Here is a 21,883-nt window from a genome sequence, read left to right as displayed (position 1 = left end):
AGTCCCTGGTATCATATTTAGCAGCACCAGGTTAGTAAAACATAAAACGCAGCTTGTCCTGTTACCGAGAAACCACAAAACTCCTCTGTCCTGAAGATGTCTGTACATTCTGTGTCGGTCTGTTCCTCTAACAGCACATCCTGTTTTATTTCTCTTACACCTCAGCAATTTGACAACCATTATGTTTACATTATTAACAAACGGCACATTACGAATTTTATTCTGAAAACTGTCTGATACAAAGCACCAACACTAGAGACTCCTTCTTTAAATGTTAAACAGACATCTTCTTACGTGCTGTTGCCATAGAAACTCAGGGCATTAATATGAACTTGGGATCTGTAGCTGGACAGCACCGTCTGAATATTCATTCATTCATTCATTCATTTCCTACCGCTTATCCGAACTTCTCGGGTCACGGGGAGCCTGTGCCTATCTCAGGCGTCATCGGGCATCGAGGCAGGATACACCCTGCACGGAGTGCCAACCCATCACACACACACTCTCATTCACTTACACACTCACACACTACGGACAATTTTCCAGAGATGCCAATCAACCTACCATGCATGTCTTTGGACCGGGGGAGGAAACCAAATGACCCGGAGGAAACCCCCGAGGCACGGGGAGAACATGCAAACTCCACACACAAGGGAATGTGTGAGGCAAACGTGCTAACCACTAAGCCACTGTGCCCCCACTGTCTGAATATCAGTGGTATAAATATTATAGAGTATAAAGATGTAGCTATTTATCCAAACTTTCCATTATGACCGAGACGCAGGAACGAACTCGGACGTGACCCGTGTCACTTTTCTTAGCTGCTCGAGTCTCTTTTGTGAATAAGAGTCCACCCAGACCTTTTGTCTCAGACACCTTGACCTCCGCTACCCCAATCATTCTGTATTTCCCCTCTCACTTACCCTCTAACCGCTTATTCTCCCAATAAACCCCCATCAGTTAACCCCCAAGTGCCCTCCTGTTCCTCCAAGAAAGTGGGTCATGAGTCTGAGACAGCAGGATTACAGGCTGGAGGTCATCAGTCTCTTATCCATGATTTCTAAATCCTGCTGCTTCTGGAAAGAAAGAAACAGAGGTGGGTAGAGAAGTGAAAAAAAAACATACAGTGTCCCAGTTCTCACACACACACACACACACACACACAAACACACACACTAGGGTTCATTCATCTTCTGCTGTCTTGACTCAGCGAAGGTCCTCTGAAGGCGCTGAAAGGATAATGGCAGTAACTCGCTGATGAAAACAATTCCAGCGAAATGGTGCAAGAAAAAAAAAAAGACAAATATCAGCTCAGCGATGGTGAGTTGCACTTACAACCTGTATGATTTGCAGAAAGCCCAATGAATTGTTTTCTAATCAAGACCAGCTCAGCGGTAATGACGTGTAATCATGACACCATGATAAATGCAAGCTTTTAAACACCTGACCCTCGTGCTCTTCATGACAGCCCATTTGTCCGAGGCACGCCGACACCGCGCGTGATTAATAACTGGATAAATTACAAATAATAAATACATTAATTTTGCACCAGAGTCATTTCATCCATCATTAGAGGAGGCTGAAGTTGAGCTCCGGAGCCCCTCAAATAATCACCTGGAAAAGAAGGAAAAGATGAAGTTTACAAGCAATAGTGAAACGTGAGAATCAGACGATCGGCTCTCGGGTGGAATCTGGGCCACAGGAAGTGGACTGATTTTGTCTGAGACGTTAAACATGAAAAGTACACAATAAATGTATAAATAAATCTCGGTATATATTTCAGTAAGTTGTGTGTACAGAAATGTGACAAACTTCACTCGTGAGTAATCGCAAGGTTCTCATCCAGACGTCCATTTACACATGTGCTTGTATCGGTTGATGTAAATATAAATATGTCAGTTTGTGTACATGTGTTTTTTGGGGGGTTTTGTTAAAAAAAAATCCAGCTTTTCTTTTTTTTATGTTAACTATATTTTCCACAATATATGCATTTAATATTATATAAGCGTTCATATTTATAGGTGACATTTATCTGAGTTTAATATGTCCCTCTAATTCATTCTAATTAGTCTGGAATAAAATTCTGTCCTTATAAAAAGTTTTTGAGATTTTTGCTCGGATAAATAATTCCCAGTGTTCTCACATTTACTTTTAATACAGCAAAAAATAAATATATAAATAAATAATACCATCGTTATCGTCAACGTAATGTTGTTCTCACTCTGTACTGTATATTCGAGTGTAAATGTTTTTGCCCTTTAAATAAAATTAAAAGATGACCAAAAAAAACATTAATTGTAAAAACGATAAAATGTTGCGTTCGTTTTTGTTTTATGAGATGAACAAATATTGTCAGATTTAACTTGTTGTGTCTTCAGTCCACAGACCACCTTGGAGCCAGACGCGTCCTGGACAGGTCAGCGTCTCGTGCATCAGCCTCCAGCAGCCGAGGGTTATCTCCTCCTAAGTGGTTTGACCTTTGACCCTGCTCTCACTGCGTCTGAGATGTTGTTGTGTCGAAGGGCCAGCATGCCACTTTTTTAGAAACAAAGCATGACAAAACACTCCAAATGGAGCTTCGGCCCTCGAGGTCACTAGAGACCGGGTGAAATACGGGGCTGTGACAGACAAAGAAAAAGAAACACCATGCTCGTAGAGTGTGCAGATTCCACGAGGGATCGTCTCATTGTGTGAACGTGAAACAAGCGACACATGTCGGGTCGTAAAAGTGTCAGGACTCAGGCTAAGGGCCATTGTGGCTGCGTGCGGTCAGAGCGCGGGGGCTTTTGTTGCCTGAGTTGCACATCATTAGCATGTCAATATTCAGAGGTTGATGCTCGCTGGATGTGGCGTGGCCCTTTGAACCGAAGCGCACTTTCTCTCTTTCTCCTCAGAGTTCTGCTCCATGGGGACCTGCTGTTGAACCAAATGCTGCACAGAGACATGTTTAAGAAAAGCCTTAACAAGTGTGTAAGATGAATTAACCATCTACTTAACCTACTTAACCTTGACAAATCACAATCTGTATCTGTCCATGTAGCAGAAAAAATACAGAAACACATTTAAACCAAAGGTATGCAACATGATTGGTGTGATCCATCTGGAATCGTGTGGAATCGTGTGGATCTTCAGTTTAGACAAATCAATAATTCTGGTCTAAACCCTCACTCTGAGCGGTAAATGATAATAATAATAATAATAATAATAATAATAATAATAATATGTTCATAGATGTTTATAGCAAAAGTAATTCTGTGCTTAAAATGTACAAGGATTGATGTGGTTCGTATCTAAGCTGCAGTATTACTCAGTGGGTCTGTCTTTGTGTGAGTACTAAGTACTGAGGTGCGCACGCTTTTCTGATTTTGCATTTTCTGCACATGATCCGGTTCATAATCCCTTCTTTTCAATAATCTCTCCCAATCTTCGCAATATATCTTACACCAGAGCTGGATCTGTACATCAGAGCTACGTTGTGTGCTCTTACACTTACACTTACAGTTCGTTTGTTTGATTTTATTTCAAATCTTTTTAATTATCCCTCCTCGAATAAAAGCCTCCCAAATTCTTGCTTATTCCACAAACAATCTTCTTCCAAAACTCACCTAATTGTGGTGTACAAAAGTGCAAGCCTTGCCTCTGTCTCAGTAACTGTGGGATCTCCTGATCGTTACACCTCGGATATTAATTTCTCATGTAATCGGCATCATTATTGTTTGATTGCTTGTGTTTATATTTAGCTTAAATATGCAGTCACGGATGTAAATCACAATCCATGTCTTAGTAAAGAAATATTTTCACTAAATTGTTCTGAAAAAAGCTAAAGATGTTCTCAAACACATGAGGCAGGTTTTACATCTGACCGATTCATTTCTCCTCGATGTCCGTATCATTGGCACTTCCTCCCTTGTCGTGCCTGATCGGATGTACAACAGCTCGCCGTCCTCCTACTACAGAGACAACAATAGGCCCAATGGTGTCACTGGTTCGAGGACCTCAGTCCTGTTATTCTCTTGAATGGATGGTGATCTCGGCGAGGCCGTTAAATGCCGAGGGAGCAGTCGAGCCGAGCGGTTGGACAGTTTCACCAGCTGCCGAGGAAGACGTCGCTGGCGAGTAAAAAGCCTGCCATATGGAGCCGTTTCACCAGAATAATGAGAGCTGGCGGCTAGGCTAATGCTAAGATGATGATCGGTTACTTCGAACCACAACTCAGTGTATCTCTAAATTTATTTGTATTTTTTTTTTCAAACGAGTCAGATCGAACACTAAGCCGACTTAAATCATAAAAGGCGACAGAGAAACTGCATGAAGTCGTAGTGTCAGGACAAGATAAAAAGGGAAAATGAGGGTTTTTTGCTTGATATTTGAATTATTCCACTCAGAACAAATTTCTTCCTGCTTTCTTCCTAAACTAAATTGTTTTAAATCTAGTAAATATGGAAGTATGTTTAGAAACAACTGACAGCAACAGGCAGTGTGTCCTCGATGTGCTGTTGCATGGAGTAACCAAGCGTGCTTAATGAGGCGTGTGATTGGTGCCCTCCTTCCTGACACTAGGCAGCCCATTCAAGCCCATGATTGATCATGACAGTCACACCATGACGCCCCACTGTGTATGTGTGTGTGTGTGTGTGTGTGTGTGTGTGTGTGTGTGTGTGTGTGTGTGTGTGTTGGGGGCAGGTCCACCAACTTCCCCATCTCCCAAAACAGGATCCTTTACAATGCATTACTCAGTTGATTCCTTCAGCTCACTTTTCCTTCTCCAAACGTACCATCCATATTTGTTATTTTCTTCTTTTCCTCATCCAGATCTCCAGAACATAACATCTCTGTCCGTCAGTTTAGCAGCTGAAGTCTACACTGTAAAAAAAAAATCAATGTTTGTATGTTTGTTTCACTTCCATTTTCTCACTCGAGTTCACTTACTGTACTTGTGTCAAATGAATGTCTAATGAACATCGTGAGAACCGTTTGTTCTAAGACTGACAGCTTATTATGATTTATTCTAGCTGTTTCTCTGTATTACAGGGCAAGCAGTAAAGCTGTTCTCAGATCAGTACCTTTCTCCATTTCTTCTGGTAAACTATCCCACGTAGCAACCTGTAAACGAGGCTTGTATTTATAGGGAAGGTTTCAAGTGGAGCTCATGTACAATGCAAGAATCATTAACCATCTAAGGAACCCTTGAGGAACCCTGTGGAGGTGTTAGCTTGGGTTTGTTTGGGGGTTTTTTTATATTCTTGGAGAAGGAACTGTTTTTTGCTGTCTACCCAGTGGAATGAGAAAACAGAAACCATTTGTAATATCACAGCTGCAGTTTGTTAAACTGATTTGTTGTAAAAACCCTGAGAGGAGTAAAAGCATACTACTGAGGTGTATGAACCTGTACTATAGTTCTACCGTTTAATATGAATTCTGATAAAGCCTCATATAGAAGAATCATATAGTCGACAGTACAGATGTCCGGCGTGATGTTTTCATTGACATGAGTGTATTTTGTGAAGTTCTTGTTTTTGTTGTTTTTAAAGAACAGCCATTACAAAGAATTAACACCTCACTGCTGCTGGTGAATGTGATGCAAAGAGAGAAAGATAAATGCAGTGGTTTTTAATGTCTGCCTTACTTAATGTCTCTCAAACTGTTTTGCCAGCTTTATGCAAATGGCTACAGATTTTTATTGTTTATGGTTCACATAAACACTCTCCGGCTCAAGGGATACATGAGCATAAAACTGTGATTGCACGTCTTAGGAGAGCAGAAAATAAAAATGTCACAGCGCTTTCCAAAACAGACAAATGACCCTTCGCTTCCAGACACTATCCACCAACTACCCCCACCCTCGCCAAGTCCTTCTAATATGGAAAAAAACACACTCGGGCATTAACATTCATAGATGTCCGAATGCACAATCATTTTAAAAAAGCAAAGTCCTACTAGAGAATAATGCAGTGGTTTGATCTGCCGTCCACTTCAGACAAAAGCAGGAAGTATGAAGTGTCTCTCGAGCCACGAGAAGGCGTGTCGTCTCCGCCGTGCGTGTGGTGTGAGGTCTAAACGCCGCTGGCCTTTGTGGAGGAGCATTAAGGCCTGATTGAGATGGCGCACTAGAGTGGGACCCCAGGTGCATTAACACTTTCAGCAATCTGCCAAAGTGAAGATGACTGGATGAAGAGAGATGCAGGATCAGACAGGAAAGATCATTTAAATTGGCTGGGTGGGAATGTACGGTGCAACTCTGCCATAGTCTGGGCAAAGTTCATGATCTGATTTGCTGTTGATGTAGATATATAATAGTAATAAGAGCAAGGCTAATCAATGGAAAATAATGATGCTAATTACGTAATAGCAATAAAACCGCACCACATTTAAATTCATTTGAACTAAAGATATATACACGTAAGGCTGAATCCAAACAAGTGCCAGATAATGACACTGTAGGCTCGCACCAAGCTTATTTTAGTCACAATAGATTATATAAATGATGAGTGTACACACTGTCTCTGTATAACTAGGCATTCAGGGGATGTATATGTATGTATTCTGCTGTGATGTTGGTTGCAGATCATAAAATAACATACAGTATGACAAGTAATCATAAAAGGGTGAAATTACACAAGTGTAAAATAGACTTGAATAATTTGGAAAGATATCTTAGGAAAAAGTCAGTATTTTTTACAGATTCATCACATTTAAATGTTTACATTTTAAACTAACTAACTGTTTAGCTAACACTTTCTCGACAAGCATGTTTCCCAGTTGCCGACAATGTTTGGAAGCTCGTGAGCTAAAAATCTAGTGCACATACATGGTACAACTGATTTTACACCTAGTGTCAACAGCTACATGAACTTTGACCCCGTACTGACGCTGACTCCGCCCCCTAATACATGGTCTTTACAACTTTTTTTACACGAAACTGTTAATTGTTTTTGTTTGTTTGTCTGTTTGTTGTTGTTTTTTTGTCCATTTTTCTTTTGTTTTCATGATAGACCTTAATAAAGGCATTGGCATTTATATACACGTGGGGAGGGCAGCACACACACACACACACACACACACACACACACACACACACACACACACACACACACACTGGCGGCCTTTGTGCCCCACCTCTTCAGCACCGCGGACAGAGCGCGCGCGCGCCACACACACACACACACACACACACACACACACACACACACACACACTTTGTTATGCAAAAGCAGGACACCAATAGCAAACGGAGATCAGCTGAGACGTGTGAACGGTCCTGAAGCCTCGTCGCATATTAAAACTTTTTGCGCAGCGCGAGCACCAGCAGGCGCGAGCTCTTCCCTTTCCGTTATATGTTTATTTGTTTGGACTTGGATTTTTCTCTCTTTTGCACGCGCGTTTCTCACATAAGACAGTATACACGCGTTAGATTCGCGTTTGTTTATATATCAATTTAGTTTTCGGTATTAGTTTTTCCACTGGTTTAGTGTTCAGGAGCGGTGTTTGTAGTGTTTTGTTGTGTTTTTATCCAACTGCCGCAATGCTGCTCGAACATCCTGGATCGAGTTGTCAAAACCCAGGAAATTTCTCCAGATACAGCTCGGGTCAAGGTGAGCGTGCAGTTCCTTTATTTTACTTTTTATTTTGGAATTCTGTGTTAAATTCTTGGGAAATTTCTGACAGTAACAGTAAGTCCCTGCTGTAGAGTATCAGTGGGAGCTGAAAAGTTGTGTCTTTCCTTATCTGACAAAAACTAATCACTATTATTATAATCGGAGTAATAAGAAACGCACTGTTTTTGGTGTCTTATACTACACTTTCTTTCTTTCTTTCTTTCTTTCTTTCTTTCTTTCTTTCTTTCTTTCTTTTATGCTTGTCTGATTGGTTGTTTGTTGCACATCCCCATTACAGTCACCAAAACTCTGTATGTTTTACTAAGCTGTACCATTCTGTGCCTCCATTATGTACATTTAGCAGCCTTTTACATAAACAGGTGCATGTAGTAAATCTTTACCTATTTATGCGCCTTAAATAATTATTTAAAGGGTCACTACATCCCCATCTCCTAGTGGAACATGAAGCTACCACACCAGCGAGCAGGAAAGGTCCAGTGTAGTACTCTATGTCTGAGAGCAGACCTACATCATCTTCAGTGTTCTTATAATCTTCCCTCTACCTATCGGTTTTTATTTATTCTATATTAGTTTTTTGAAAAAGGTACAGTGGAAATAATAATAATAATAATTATTGTTGTTGTTGTTGTTGTTGTTGTTGTTGTTCTTATAATTAGTAGTATTAGATGTAGTAGTATATTATTATAGGTATGGGTTTAGTTTTGGGTTAATCACCATCAGATTAATATTTGCTGGTTATAAAGGAGATTGTAATGAAGATTTATGTATAGTTTTTACTTGTATTATTTATCTTTATGTTTTGTTCGGTTTGCTTCAGTTGACCATTTTTGTATATAAGATGTTGCTTATTAGTTTATCACAATAAACTAAAACCAAACGCAACACAAGAAATATTTTTATTTAAAAAAAATCTAAAGCATTTAAAACTTAAAAAAAAATCCACTTGGTGACCACTTTGTTCAAAGCTTTCTGTATAATCGAACCCAAGAAAAGAAAACATAAGTAAGTTACAACTATAAATATTTGGGAGGTAAAAAAAGAAAGAAAAAACTTCGATGCTTAAAAAGATGTCTCGTGCAGTTTAAAATCCTGATCTATTCCGTTTGCGTTATTAATACGTAATGAGCGGCATTGTGACCAGCTGTTAGGCGCGCGCGCTGTCATTTCACACCGGCCGGCTAAGAAGGCACCGGGAGGCCACGTGCTCCCGCGCAACAACCAGCGCTTTCAGGTATGAGTCAGGTATCGTGTTGCCGTGAGCAGGTAACACACCTGCCGCTCCAACCGGCACTGAACACACACCTTTAACCAAAATGCTCTTTAAACCGGTTTAATTATTCAACCTTTCTATTTGAAGTCCACATGACATCCAGCCTGTGGTGCTGGGAATTATTTAAAACAAATAAAATTAGCCAGTTAGAGAAAAAATAAATAAATCAACACCACGTGTAAAGATTACAGTGGTGTTAAAATGCTGTGACTAAGCCAGGACATAGTATCATATGTGTGTTTTTATTAGCCTGTTTGTATTTATGTTCCTATACAGAAAATATTTCATATACAGAAAAGAATCTCAAAAAATTACAAGTACAAAAAATAAGATTACTAAGATTTTTTTAGTTAAAAATTTAAATAAAAAATAAATCAACGATTTCTGCAACGATTTCTTTTACTTCAATTCAAAGTGACATTTTCGTGTGTATAATTAATTGTAGTAAAGCATTTATGTAGATTGTTTTGTATTACAATTTAGCTTAGTAATAAGTAAAACTACTAAGATTTTCAGTACTCGGATCTCTCGCAAAATTCGCTACATTTCGCTCAATTTTCATCTTGTGTTTATTTATTAAAAGATTTCAGTGTAGAAGATAAACTCAGTAATGCTCTGGTGTGTCAAGGCTTCCAAGTTAAACTGACTGATGATATTATCAGATTTGATTTAGTTTATATATTAAACGGAATTAATATTTAACATTTATGTTTTCCGTTTTTTTTAATTTACTTTCATATAGTAATAAAAAAAATGTTAAAAATAATTATTTGCGGCTGTAGTTGTAGGTGTACAATTTAATAATGACATGAAACCTTCACAGATTCTTAGTCACTTCGTCATGACACAACATATGATGTTTTTATTATTTTTAATAAAAAAATAAAACTTAATATGAATATGCAAATAGTTATAATAGTCTTCCCGTTACTTAGCAACATAAAGTTTATCATTATTATTTTAATTGAAAGTATAAATTTTTAAAATATATTTAAAAAAAAGATCTAGGTGTGAATGTCAGAGATGTTGATCACGTGATAAATAACTTGTATTGATGTCTTGATGTGACCGTTTTAGGGTCATATGTAATGATCGGTTCAATTTTGTATGTTTTCAAAGTATTTATAAAACTTAGAAAGACATTTTTTTTAAATATTTAATAGTTAGTACTTCAGACTAAATTGGCATGATATTAAACTGTATCCTTTGTTTTTAACTTTTCAAAGTAAGTATAGTAACTGAGAGGGCATTGTTAATATGGTAAAATAGTAAAATATTTTTCACTCGGTATTTGTCAATTTATTGCAGCACTATAGACTGAATTCTTTATTTTATTATTATTATTATTATTATTATTAATAATAATAATAATAATAATAATAATAATAATAATAATAATAATAATAATAATAATTAAATAAAAAGTTCAAAGCTTGAATATTTACCATGAAATAAAAACATTACAAAACATGTTCTATACCAGTATAGAGCCCATTTTACCCAGAACCCAACACCATAACGCTAAAAAGCAGCGGAGGTCTCGCGTTAAAGAACAGCCGAGGTTACAAAAATGAGTGAAACACCAAAAACTCGCGTTTCATAAAGTGTTCAAATGCGCGAAAATGGAGCATTGATTTTAAATTCATCACCAGCAATGGCACTAAGGCTGATTTCCCCAGGCGCTCTTTCCCATGTCAGATCAGTGTCAATACTGTGTGTGTGTGTGTGTGTGTGTGTGTGTGTGTGTGTGTGTGTGTGTGTGTGTGTGTGTGTGTGTGTGTGTGTGTCGACGACCTGCACAAAATTCAACACTCTTATTTGACTTTTAACCTTCAAACCTACCGTTAAATATCTAACGAAATACATTTTATATTATTTTCATCTTTTTTTTAAAAATGTATCCTGATATAATCATTCACGTTGTTTACGTATATTTTTGCGCACGTGCCAATATTTTGAGTGGATTGAGCGCGACGTTTAGACACGCGAGAAGCTGTAAATATCAGGGGGAAAAAATATTTTATTCGTTCATAATCTGTAAACGACAAACACTCACGTGTACTCAAAAATAACCCGGAAGAGAATAGACAAATCAATGATCAAATAATTTTACTCTAAATTAAACAGAAGAGTGAGAAAGAGAAATATGCTTGAGACTAGCTTGAGCAGAAAAAAAATAAGGATAAACATTAAAAATTAGAAGTATGAAATTGAGAATTCAGAAATATTATTATTAATAATAATGAATTGCAAATAGAACACAATATCCAGGGATTGCAGCAGTGATTTATTTTTTTATGTTTGTTTTCATTTTACGGGTTATTTATTGTTTGTGTTTGTTTGTGTGTTTCAGTCATTTCCCATAACATTTTAATTTACGGAGCCTATAAACATACATGTGGATGTCATTTTATAAACCGCATTAATGTACAGGAATGATGATCATTTTCCTATAACCTGAATCTCTGATCTCATTATCAGTGATCATTATTTTCCCCAACAATCTTCTAGAAATGTAGAACATAAACCGCTTTTATGCAATATAAAAGAAGATCGTCTCGATTGGAGGATTATTGAAGAACTTTCTGTTAAAGATGAAAATGTCGATTGTAGGAAATAATGAAAAGCGCACAACTCTCGGATTTAGTAACAAAAGCACTGAAACTGGAGACTCCTTCCAGAACGTTTCTTGTCACAAATCTTCACCACATCAACAGTTGTATGGTTTTATATTCTCTGTTTATTGTTAGAATTAAATTTTGTGGTAATGTTTTATGTTTAGAATTCTATAAAAAAATTCGAGAATACTATAAAAATGTTTTTTATCGTGCCAAAAAATATATTGTATAACTTTTTTTTAGAACTATTTACTGAATGGTTCTTTAGAGAACCAAAAATGGCATCACTGGGAAACCTCTTATTCAAACTTTTTTTTAAGAGTTTATGTCTTGAGAACGCACTAACAGATTGTTACAACAACGCTGGAGTGTTTTAAGATAAATATCTGATTTCGGAATGATGTCTGTCATTGTTGTGCAATAACGCAGTCATTTAACACAGCATTAGTTAATTATACTCATTTAATAGCCACACTCCGGAATAAAGAGGTAGCTGTGTATTTATTTGTTTCCCTGTTCCTGCAATGGTACATATGGTTCCTTTCAAGATGTATCTTTCATTGAGAAACCTCCATGTAGATTATAAACGAAACATGAATCATTTTAAATTCAGATACACTTAACACACACTTCCAAGTGAGTGATTTTTATATATTGTGAAATAGCAGTACTGTTCAGGAACCTGTCCTGGGAATTAAAGTACCAAACTGAACTCTGGGCTGCTCCATCAAGGGGAAGCTGCTTGTGGAGTAGTTTTAAATCTTCAACAGTATTTCCTTAACATACAAAACGTGTAACTATAATAATACAAATAAATGACTTTAACATACACTCTAATGGTAGTAACGATGTCCATGTTGGTAAGAAGGAAAAGAATAGTTTTTACTCTTATTTATTTGGTAATAATAATTTGTTTATTGGTGTGATATAGCTTTTCTAAAAGCATGAGCATGTAATGAAGGTCAAACTTGTAGCTACGATTCGAAAGAGCTGTTCACACTGTAGATTTTAGAGAAAAGAACGGATTTACATTTAATGACACCAGCAAGAGCGAGAGGTACAGTTTAATGCCTTTGTTTACACTTTAAGGGTGAAGGTGTAACGATACAGCAAGAAAATGTTGCACTTAAGTAAATTGGGTAGCTTGAAATTTTTACAGTATAGAAGTAAAGTTTGTATGTGCATTAAATTTATTTAAACGTGTAAATTATTTCCTATAATGGTACCAAAGATGTGATTACATCAACAACGAGTAAAGTTTAGTACATTTATTTATTTTGTCGTTCATTTTATTGATCTATAATTACATTGCGTAATTATATTAGCTATGAAGCTAAAATTGTAAAGCTACAATCCATTTAGTGGAGTAAAAAAAGAAAAAATAAATACCACTGAACGTTAAAGTTTCATTGCTTGAGATTTAAACTAAACCTCGTGCATGACAATACAATAAACTAACAACAAAGTTAGCAAGTGATTTAGTCTTACTCTAGTTATCGTAGTCGATGCTGAACGGTTACCAGGGCAACGCGAGGCGACGTAGTCCAGTGCGCAGCGTTCTGCACGAGCCACAAGTAGACGCAGCGCGTGCTGTTGGGGCGCATAAACGCAGCCTCCTGCCCCAAATCAAAAGCAGGAGGTTGTCGATGTTGTTATAACTTTATACGTATTTTTTTATGCATTAATAATGAAAACATGGCTCAGGCGCGCAGAGAGGCGACGGGGAACAGCGCAGAGATCTTGCTCGCGCTCCTGAGGCACAGGCATAGTGACGATTTACGCAGAGGTAGGAACCTTTACGCAGCTTCGTGGTGTTTCAGGATGTTTCCGATAAAAAAGATATTGTTTTTTTTTTTGTTTTAATTATTGTTGTTTTTAATATTTTGCTTTCGGTGCTCTTACATGATGCAGCAACGGGACATTCAGTAATTTTGTAATTCTTTACTAAATTTCTATCTTTTTTTTATTTGTAATCTGCTTTTGAGTTTAAAACATATTCGCGGTTATTGTGCGCATTTTGAGTTTGTAAGGCTGCTCAGGAATAACACACTACTTTCTGATTAATTGTTTATCATTTTTGCCCAATCTGCATTATTGTTAAAAGTCACATTTCTTTATAGATTAAAACAACAACAACAAAAACAACATGACTTGCACTAAATTTTGTCATGCATATATATCCTTTTGTTCTTGCTGTTGTTGATGTTGTTGTTGTTCTTGCTGCTGCTGTTGTTCTCTCATGCTTGTCATCATTTGTAGTGGAGTTTCAGCGGCTTGTCAGTGTCGGGTAGAGATTTCTGTCCTCTGTTAGGCCTCCCCTCTCCGATAAATAATTCAGAACCATTTTGAGCACCTGCCCTTTTCTTGCTTATTGCTTGTTTGTTTGTGTGTGTGTGTGTGTGTGTGTGTGTGTGTGTGTGTGTGTGTGTGTGTGTGTGTGTGTGTGTGTGTGTGTGTGTGTGTGTGTGTTGCCAGAAAAATACCACTTGCATTAACATTTCCACAAAATACGAAATGCGCTGCATTATTTAACCAAAGATACCAGTCGCGCGCGGGGTAACTGGTAACTGGGTGACTCGCACGCGCTCGGGTTTCGGGTAATTACATGCAGGGGTACGGCGCACGTGACTTCTCAATACATTCAAATCAACTTTGTGTGTGTGTGTGTGTGTGTGTGTGTGTGTGTGTGTGTGTGTGTGTGTGTGTGTGTGTGTGTGTGTGTTTGTGTGGTGTTGCTGTTCAACATCAGTCGTATGCAAACATGCAACTACAACAAGAAAGAAAGAAAGAAAGAAAGAAAGAAAGAAAGAAAGAAAGAAAGAAAGAAAGAAACAGGTTTGTTTGAACTATTCAGATCTCGTTATAATTTAACTAAAATGATATATTTACTAAACATAATAAAACATTAACTGTGACTACCAAGAGTCGAATAATAATATGAAAAATACTAACACAATGAAGAAGTATCTGTCATATTGTAAAAGTGTGATTGTACGAAAGAAAGAAAGAAAGAAAGAAAGAAAGAAAGAAAGAAAGAAAGAAAGAAAGAAAGAAAGAAAGAAAGAAAGAAATTTTTGTTTTTGGATTACAAAATAAACAAAGAAAATGCCCTTATAAATGATCAAAATCTGATAAAACAGAAGTGATGTGAGGTGAAAAGGGGATTTGTTGTGTTTGTTATTTCACACACTTTTGGAACAGGACACACATTGTGTTACTAACGATGAAGTGATAATCTGTTGTTATTCTTATTATATTATATTATATTATATTATATTATATTATATTATATTATATTATATTATATTATATAATTGTTTATATAGTATAGTATATTTAATCTTGTTTAATAGTCTGTATATATTTTTTGATCAATTTCATTCAAACAACCAGTCAGATAAATAAACAAATATGGACACAAAGAGAGTTATTCTTATTTTTTATTTATGTTAAATGATTTAATCATTAGTGTGATTTTATTGTAAATATTGCTATAATTTTTATATGTTTTTTAGCCTTATTTTCATGTGAAACAATAGGCAACTAAAATATGAATTACTATTAATGTTTCTAATTAATATGAATATTTTTGTCAATATCACATCCATGCAGTATTACATTATTTTCTATCTTTTATTCGTATTGTTCTTTGCGGTTTATCCTCTTCTTTTTTTTCCACACGTTTTCATTACTGTTGTTATATTTGGACACATAGTGTTAGTTTGTTGAACACACACACGATGATACATTTTTATCTTTCTTTTAATCCTGATTTTCTTTCTTTTTCACTTTCCATTTGTTTCTCTTCTCTTCTCTCACTGTAGTGGCTTTAGCAGTCCAAAAAAAAGAGAGCCTGCTGGGTGAGTTTAGATAGAGTTTAGATAGATAGATAGATAGATAGATAGATAGATAGATAGATAGATAGATAGATAGATAGATAGATAGATAGATAGATAGATAGATAGATGGATGGATAGATGGATGAATAGATAGATAAACAGTGCTCCTGGCTTTATTTCTGTTTACATGAATGTGAGGTTTTCAGGATGTTCTTGCCGTTGTTTTTCAGATATCCCGGTGTGTGCAGGTTGCAGTCAGCACATCGTAGATCGCTTCATCCTGAAGGTGTTGGACCGTCACTGGCACAGCAAGTGTCTGAAATGCAGCGATTGTCAGTCACAGCTGGCAGAGAAGTGTTTCACCCGTGGAGACGGAGTCTACTGCAAAGAAGATTTCTTCAAGTGAGTCTCTCTGAGTCACTGAGCTCCACGTTACCAATTAAACCACGAAATCATTATAAAATCAACTAAAATGTGACAGATTTTTTTTTAAATTCTTTATCTGGTTTATAAATCATGATGTTGATCTCCTGCCATAAAAAAGACTACAGAAGTGTGTTTCTGTGTGCAAACCTTTGTGTTTCTGTGTGCAAAATTCTTATTCGTCTCAGCAACACCTAAAATAATCCTTATTATATAATAGTCAATCATCGCCATTGTCATCATCATCATCATCATCTCCATCAATCAATCCATCTGTTCAATGTTGACATGCAATAAATAAACAAACAAACAAACAAACAAAGATGGATAGATAGATAGATAGATAGATAGATAGATAGATAGATAGATAGATAGATAGATAGATAGATAGATAGATAGATAGATAGATAGATAGATAGAATTAGAATTTGTAAATCTAATCAGACTGGTTATAATACTCCAGGATAATACTCCTGGCTGATATGTTGTAAATAAACAAAAAGCAGGAGTGTTATTGTGCGTTATACACCTCATTAACATAGCCACGGACCGTGTTTGTCTCTGCAGGAGGTTCGGGACAAAGTGTGCGGCGTGTCAGCAGGGCATCCCGCCGAGTCAGGTGGTGCGGAGAGCGCAGGACTTTGTCTATCACCTTCACTGCTTCGCCTGCATCGTGTGCAAGAGGCAGCTAGCCACAGGGGATGAGTACTACCTGATGGAGGACAGTCGACTGGTGTGTAAGGTGGACTATGAGACGGCCAAGCAGAGAGGTGAGCCTTCAAGATGTTTTTTTTCCCCTGGTCTTCCTGGTTGACCCTCAAATCCAGTCGATCAGCCAAGCCCTTGTTTCCTGGTTTTAAAAGTCCCTGATGATGTCATCACCCAAAGTGTTTTCTTCAACGTCTGGAACAGTTCCACCACAAAGTCGCTTAATTGTCTCAGCCACTTCTTTAAATCTGGTGACCTCTTATGGATCGGCCGCTTTTAACAGCGAACTTCATCTTCCAGGTCCATGAGGTCATCTATAAACATTTGACCCACCTGAGCTAATTGCACTGAGGATCGATAAGCGCCAAAGCGCCGAAGTTTCCCTCCCAGTCGGCTGTTTATATTCCTTCTTATTGTTCTGAAAATAAAATGACCTTGTGCTGGTGGATGTCATTTGGACTGCTTTTGTTGTTATTACATTTATAGTGTAGGTTTGTTAATCATGAAGCAGGCAAGGTTTAAAACATGAGGGGGAGAGTATTCCAATCTGGCAACCCAAAGAAAACCATATGGGCTTTTCAATCACACACACACAAAAAAAAACAAATCTGATTCATGATAATAATAATAATAATAATAATAATAATAATAATAATAATAATAATAATAATTGTCACATGCTATAACATTTATAATACGTTATCCAGTCATTTTTTTTGTGATCATTGCAGACAAATGCTTTTGTTGGGGTAAAATATATATATCTGCATTGTTGAAATCACAAGCACAGGATTCCTCTTTATACTCCTCCTGGTGAAGCACATATGTAATGACGTTCTCTGAGAGCTGTACTCATGTCCCACTCACACGATGTGCCTTTGTCTTGGTGTGTGTTGTGATGATGTCACATGACTCGTCTCAGCCCAAAGTTTGGAAAATTACAAGCTCTGAAAGAATATTGGAAAGTTCCAAAGTCCTGGATGGACTGATTAGCTCAACAGATTTGAGTAATCATTTGTCTAATATTCTGCGATACCAGTCTTATATTTTCGTTTAGTATTTATAGCCTTAGATCACACTTCAAAAACAAAGTATAATAAATGATTGATTGCAAACTGGCTGAGAAAATAACCGCATAATTAACCAATCCATGTAAAAAGCTTGTCGTTTTTGTAAACACAGAGGCCGACTCGACAGCAAAAAGGCCGCGCACCACCATCACAGCCAAGCAGCTGGAGACGCTGAAGAACGCCTACAACAACTCGCCCAAACCGGCGCGTCACGTCCGCGAGCAGCTGTCCTCAGAGACCGGCCTGGACATGAGAGTGGTGCAGGTCAGTCCACCATTTTACAAAAGTGGCGTCAATCGTTCGCTCCAGGATTTTGTTCGTGATTGTTTTGGTCAACTTGTGTAGCTTTTTGTGCATTTTTGTGTAAAACTGCTTGAGCACAGGCTTCACGTGTGTAATTCATCTGTCCATGAAATACACAACAAATTATTATTATTTTTCTGAAGGGCCTATAAAGACACCTTGAGAATGCTATGGCAGGATGTTAGCTAGCTAGCGTCGTGTCAGAAATAGAAAGTGATTCTCCCAAAACTGAACGTCTTCGATCCTGAGACCATGAGACAAACACTGTGTAGTATTTAATTACTGATTGACTCTAAATTACTTAATAAATCCACAACAATAGCTAATAATATAATGTAATGATAATAACAACAGCTAATAACATCTTGGGTTTAAGACATGAAATGCAAAAAAATATAGAGTTTATACATGTATTATTACAGGTACAGTACTATAAATGTTTAATCTTTGATTTAAACAACAATTATATACAAAATAAAAGACACACCGTGCAAACAATTTTAGCACTTTTTTCTCTTTAATAACAATCTGATAACCCAAATAACAAAAATACGCTTTAATCAAAACTATGATTCCTAAATCAATCAATTTTGTGGTAGAAATTTTACTTTATCAATTGACTTTTTTTTTAACGGTTTGTCCGGTTTGAACAGACGCTTGATTCGGTTGTATTTATTTACCATTTGAAGAAACATTACTGTAAGTGTTGTTATTTTACTAATGTCTTCTGAGTAATTAATGTGTTTGTGTTAAGTTAGCTTCGGTTTCTGAGGTTTTGGATTAAGTTATCCATATTATATTATTCCGGATTTTGTTTTAAATACCAGATGAAAAAAGACGCACAAAAAGACTGCTATAAAAAAAGGAAACGTGAATTTAAAGGGGTGTTACAGTCGGAGCGCTTTAATTTACGAGGAAATGGAGTGGAGTGAAGCTCGGAGAGCGCGGAACGGAGGAGCTCGTTAAACAATGCTAAAAGGGAGTCTTGCATATTGTCCAAGGAAAAGGCCTCCCGCGGCTATATATATTATTTTATGTTTCACAAGGACACTTAGGCCTAAAGTGGAATTACTTCTAGTGTCCATTATTCACACTAAAGGGACATTAAGGTTGAGGTGAGAATCATGTTATGAGGATACAGCAAAAAAAAACATGAAGAGTCATCTGAAACGCCTGGAGTTAAAGATTATTAAATGACAGTGATGTCACACAGGCTTCGTGTTACGGTTTACGGTGTTTTGTCTCTTTGTGCTCATGGGAAAAGTGTAAACACTTATTGTGTGTGTGGAAAAAGGAAGCGAAGGAATCTAATCCTGACTGCTCCTGAGGTTAAGGACAACTTGTAGCTGTCTGGAAGCTAATTACTGTATGTCCTCGATAAATCTCTCCAGGGCCACAGGAGTTTCTACATCCCCACGAGTTTCTCATCACTTTACCTTAAAGGCACCAGGTTTAAAGGCCAGAGGAACTCATCTCCATCTGGGATTACTGTCTTAAAAGATAAAATTGTATAGCTTACAAAAAGAAGATGTAGGATCAGGGGCACCACTAAGGGGGGAAAAGTTAGGACGATTCTAAGGGCCCATTCATTTTGGGGCCCCCAGATGCTTGTATGTTTGGTGCAAAATGGGTGTGGTAAGGGCCCAGTCTCGTTTTCTTTCATAGGGCCCAAAATTGCTAGTGACGCCCCTGTGTAGGACAGCTAGGTGCTTTAATGTATGTGCTATGAACTGGTTCTTTTTATTTTCAGTAGAGGAACCTGAAGTACCTTCAAAATTTGTGAAGTACCTCAAACACACATGCGCTTCTGGTTACAGGTTTGGTTTCAAAACAGAAGAGCAAAAGAAAAGAGGCTAAAGAAGGATGCAGGAAGACAGAGATGGGGCCAATACTTTCGTAACATGAAGCGGTCCAGAGGAAACTCCAAATCAGATAAGGACAGCATCCAGGAGGAAGGCATGGACAGTGATGCTGAGGTCTCCTTCACAGGTACGAAAAAATAAGAATCCTTCAAATCCCATTATGGAAAATCACTCTTTTATTATGAGGAGATGATGCTCATGTTCTCCTCACGTCTCACTCCACATTGTCAATATGAAGCTCGTATGAAAGTAGACACTCGGGACTTTAAGGATTTATAGAGTTCCATCACTATTTCCGTTTTTCTCTACAATACTAGACGTGATTTAGAAAAGGTACAAAAAAGGTTTGTTTGTTTCCACACAGATGTTTGTATCTTCAGAGTAAATGTTGATATCGAGCCCCATTTCTGTTTGTCCGTCTAAAAAGCAGCTCAGATTTCTCTTCAACACTAAAATTCAGTGTAAGATCATGAACAGAGGGACAAACACACGTCTCACAGTCCTGACTCGTTTTAGATCAGACTCACAGAGATAGAATCGTTCGTGATTGAAACGGCTTTAAGTCGATATCCGTTCCGGTGTCAGCGAACTGATGAAAAACACTTTGCTTTCTTTTTAAATATGATCTTTTAACCGCACGCATGTGATGAGTGTCTGTAGTGACAGATAGATAATGAAGTCCTTTTTGTAATATTTGCATATTTTCTTAACTGATCATTTAAAATATTTGACTCAAATTAAATGATAATTAAAAATCTCTCCTTTCCATTTTGTCTGCAGACGAGCCTCCCATGTCTGAGCTGAGTCACTCAAACAGCATCTACAGCAGTCTGAGCGAGAGTTCCCCGGCTCTGGGGCGTCAGGGTGGAGCACACGCGCCCTTCACTCTGGATCACGGACCCGTCTTGCCACCTCAGGATCAATACCACGACATCCGCCCCAGCAGTCCTTACAGCCTCGCACAGTCACCTGCTTCCCTTCCGCCTCTTCCCAGGCAGCAGCCCCTCATCTCTAGCCTGGTGTACCCCGACTCTGGCCTGCCCATGGCGGGCCAGGGTGGGCACGGCATGGTGTCGGCCGGTCCAAACGGCCCCAGCTCGGACCTCTCCACCGGAAGCAGCGGCGGCTACCCAGAATTCCCGGCTAGCCCCGCCTCCTGGTTGGACGAGGTCGATCACAGCCAGTTCTGATGAGGGACTTTTGAAAGCTTCATAGGAGGAAAGTAAGGAAGTCAAACTCATCAACTTTATTGTCATCTCCTGCATGGACTGAACATGTTTTGGACTCATGGATGGAGCAGAGACTCAAAACAAATGATCCAGAAATGTTTGCCCTCTCTGTTAGATTATTTGGAGCAGAGTTTTCACTTCTGTTTCGCTGACATGAAGATCAAACATTCCGAGCCTGACAGAAAAAAAACCCAGAAACGATTTACTGAGATGCCTGAGATCTGACCTCCATCTTGTGGCATCATCTGCGCTTCATCAGTGCGATAAAGTGGAAAGACACGTTTGTATGAAGACGTCGCTCCATGAATGTGCTATAGATATCAGACTGGACTTTCATAAGACTTTATTTCCATTCTTCATTTCTCTTCTCAGTGTCTAAGTGTAAACACCACCAGTTTTTTTGTGTCCAGGTTGTTGCCAAATGTCTCTATCCAGTAACTCAGCATTGTGGATCCTTTATTTTTATATACTGTACAGTCTCGTCTGAAGTCACGATCACATTTCGTGTATTTCCTGAACAGGAGTAGACAAGCTGTAGTTGTTGACTCTGGTTATTCTGTAGGATACTTCGATGCATTTTGTGTGTTTTTGAATGTATCTCGTTCGTTTTCCTCGGCCTCAGCTTGCAGCTCCCAGGCTCCTCTACGTGTTTATGTGAAAGATGTTTTATGTCTTATTTATTCTCTCTGATAATGATCATGTGATACAGATCTTTAATAAATTTGTCAATGAAATCCAGACTTAGATCTCTACCTTATTCTCACCTCATGTGTGCAGGTTATGAAGAACCTACAGTATGAAGGATGCTTGGATTTTTAACGTAGATCATTTTCAAATAGAATGAAATAGTTAACAGGGAGCTTTTTTAAGGAAGTAATTTATAAGTAAAATTTTTAAAAATTCTGAGTGCACGGTGGCTTAGTGGTTAGCACGTTCGCCTCACAC

General features: G+C 37.8%; 1 protein-coding gene across 1 annotated transcript; it reads left to right on the top strand.

Moving 5' to 3' along the window:
* The first annotated feature begins 7,305 nt into the window (after nucleotides 1-7,305).
* Nucleotides 7,306-21,592, top strand: lhx3 (LIM homeobox 3). The gene is made up of 6 exons (XM_047809490.1): nucleotides 7,306-7,592; nucleotides 15,574-15,745; nucleotides 16,334-16,536; nucleotides 17,657-17,808; nucleotides 19,665-19,836; nucleotides 20,490-21,592. The coding sequence occupies exons 1-6, from the start codon at nucleotides 7,523-7,525 to the stop codon at nucleotides 20,897-20,899; spliced, it is 1,179 nt and encodes a 392-aa protein (XP_047665446.1). The 5' UTR covers nucleotides 7,306-7,522; the 3' UTR covers nucleotides 20,900-21,592.
* Nucleotides 21,593-21,883: the final 291 nt, after the last annotated feature.

The sequence above is a fragment of the Tachysurus fulvidraco genome, chromosome 26, assembly GCF_022655615.1.
Source record: "Tachysurus fulvidraco isolate hzauxx_2018 chromosome 26, HZAU_PFXX_2.0, whole genome shotgun sequence".
Lineage (NCBI taxonomy): Eukaryota > Metazoa > Chordata > Actinopteri > Siluriformes > Bagridae > Tachysurus > Tachysurus fulvidraco.
The sequence above is the reverse complement of the archived record's forward strand: the minus strand, read 5'-3'. Positions and strand labels throughout refer to the sequence as shown.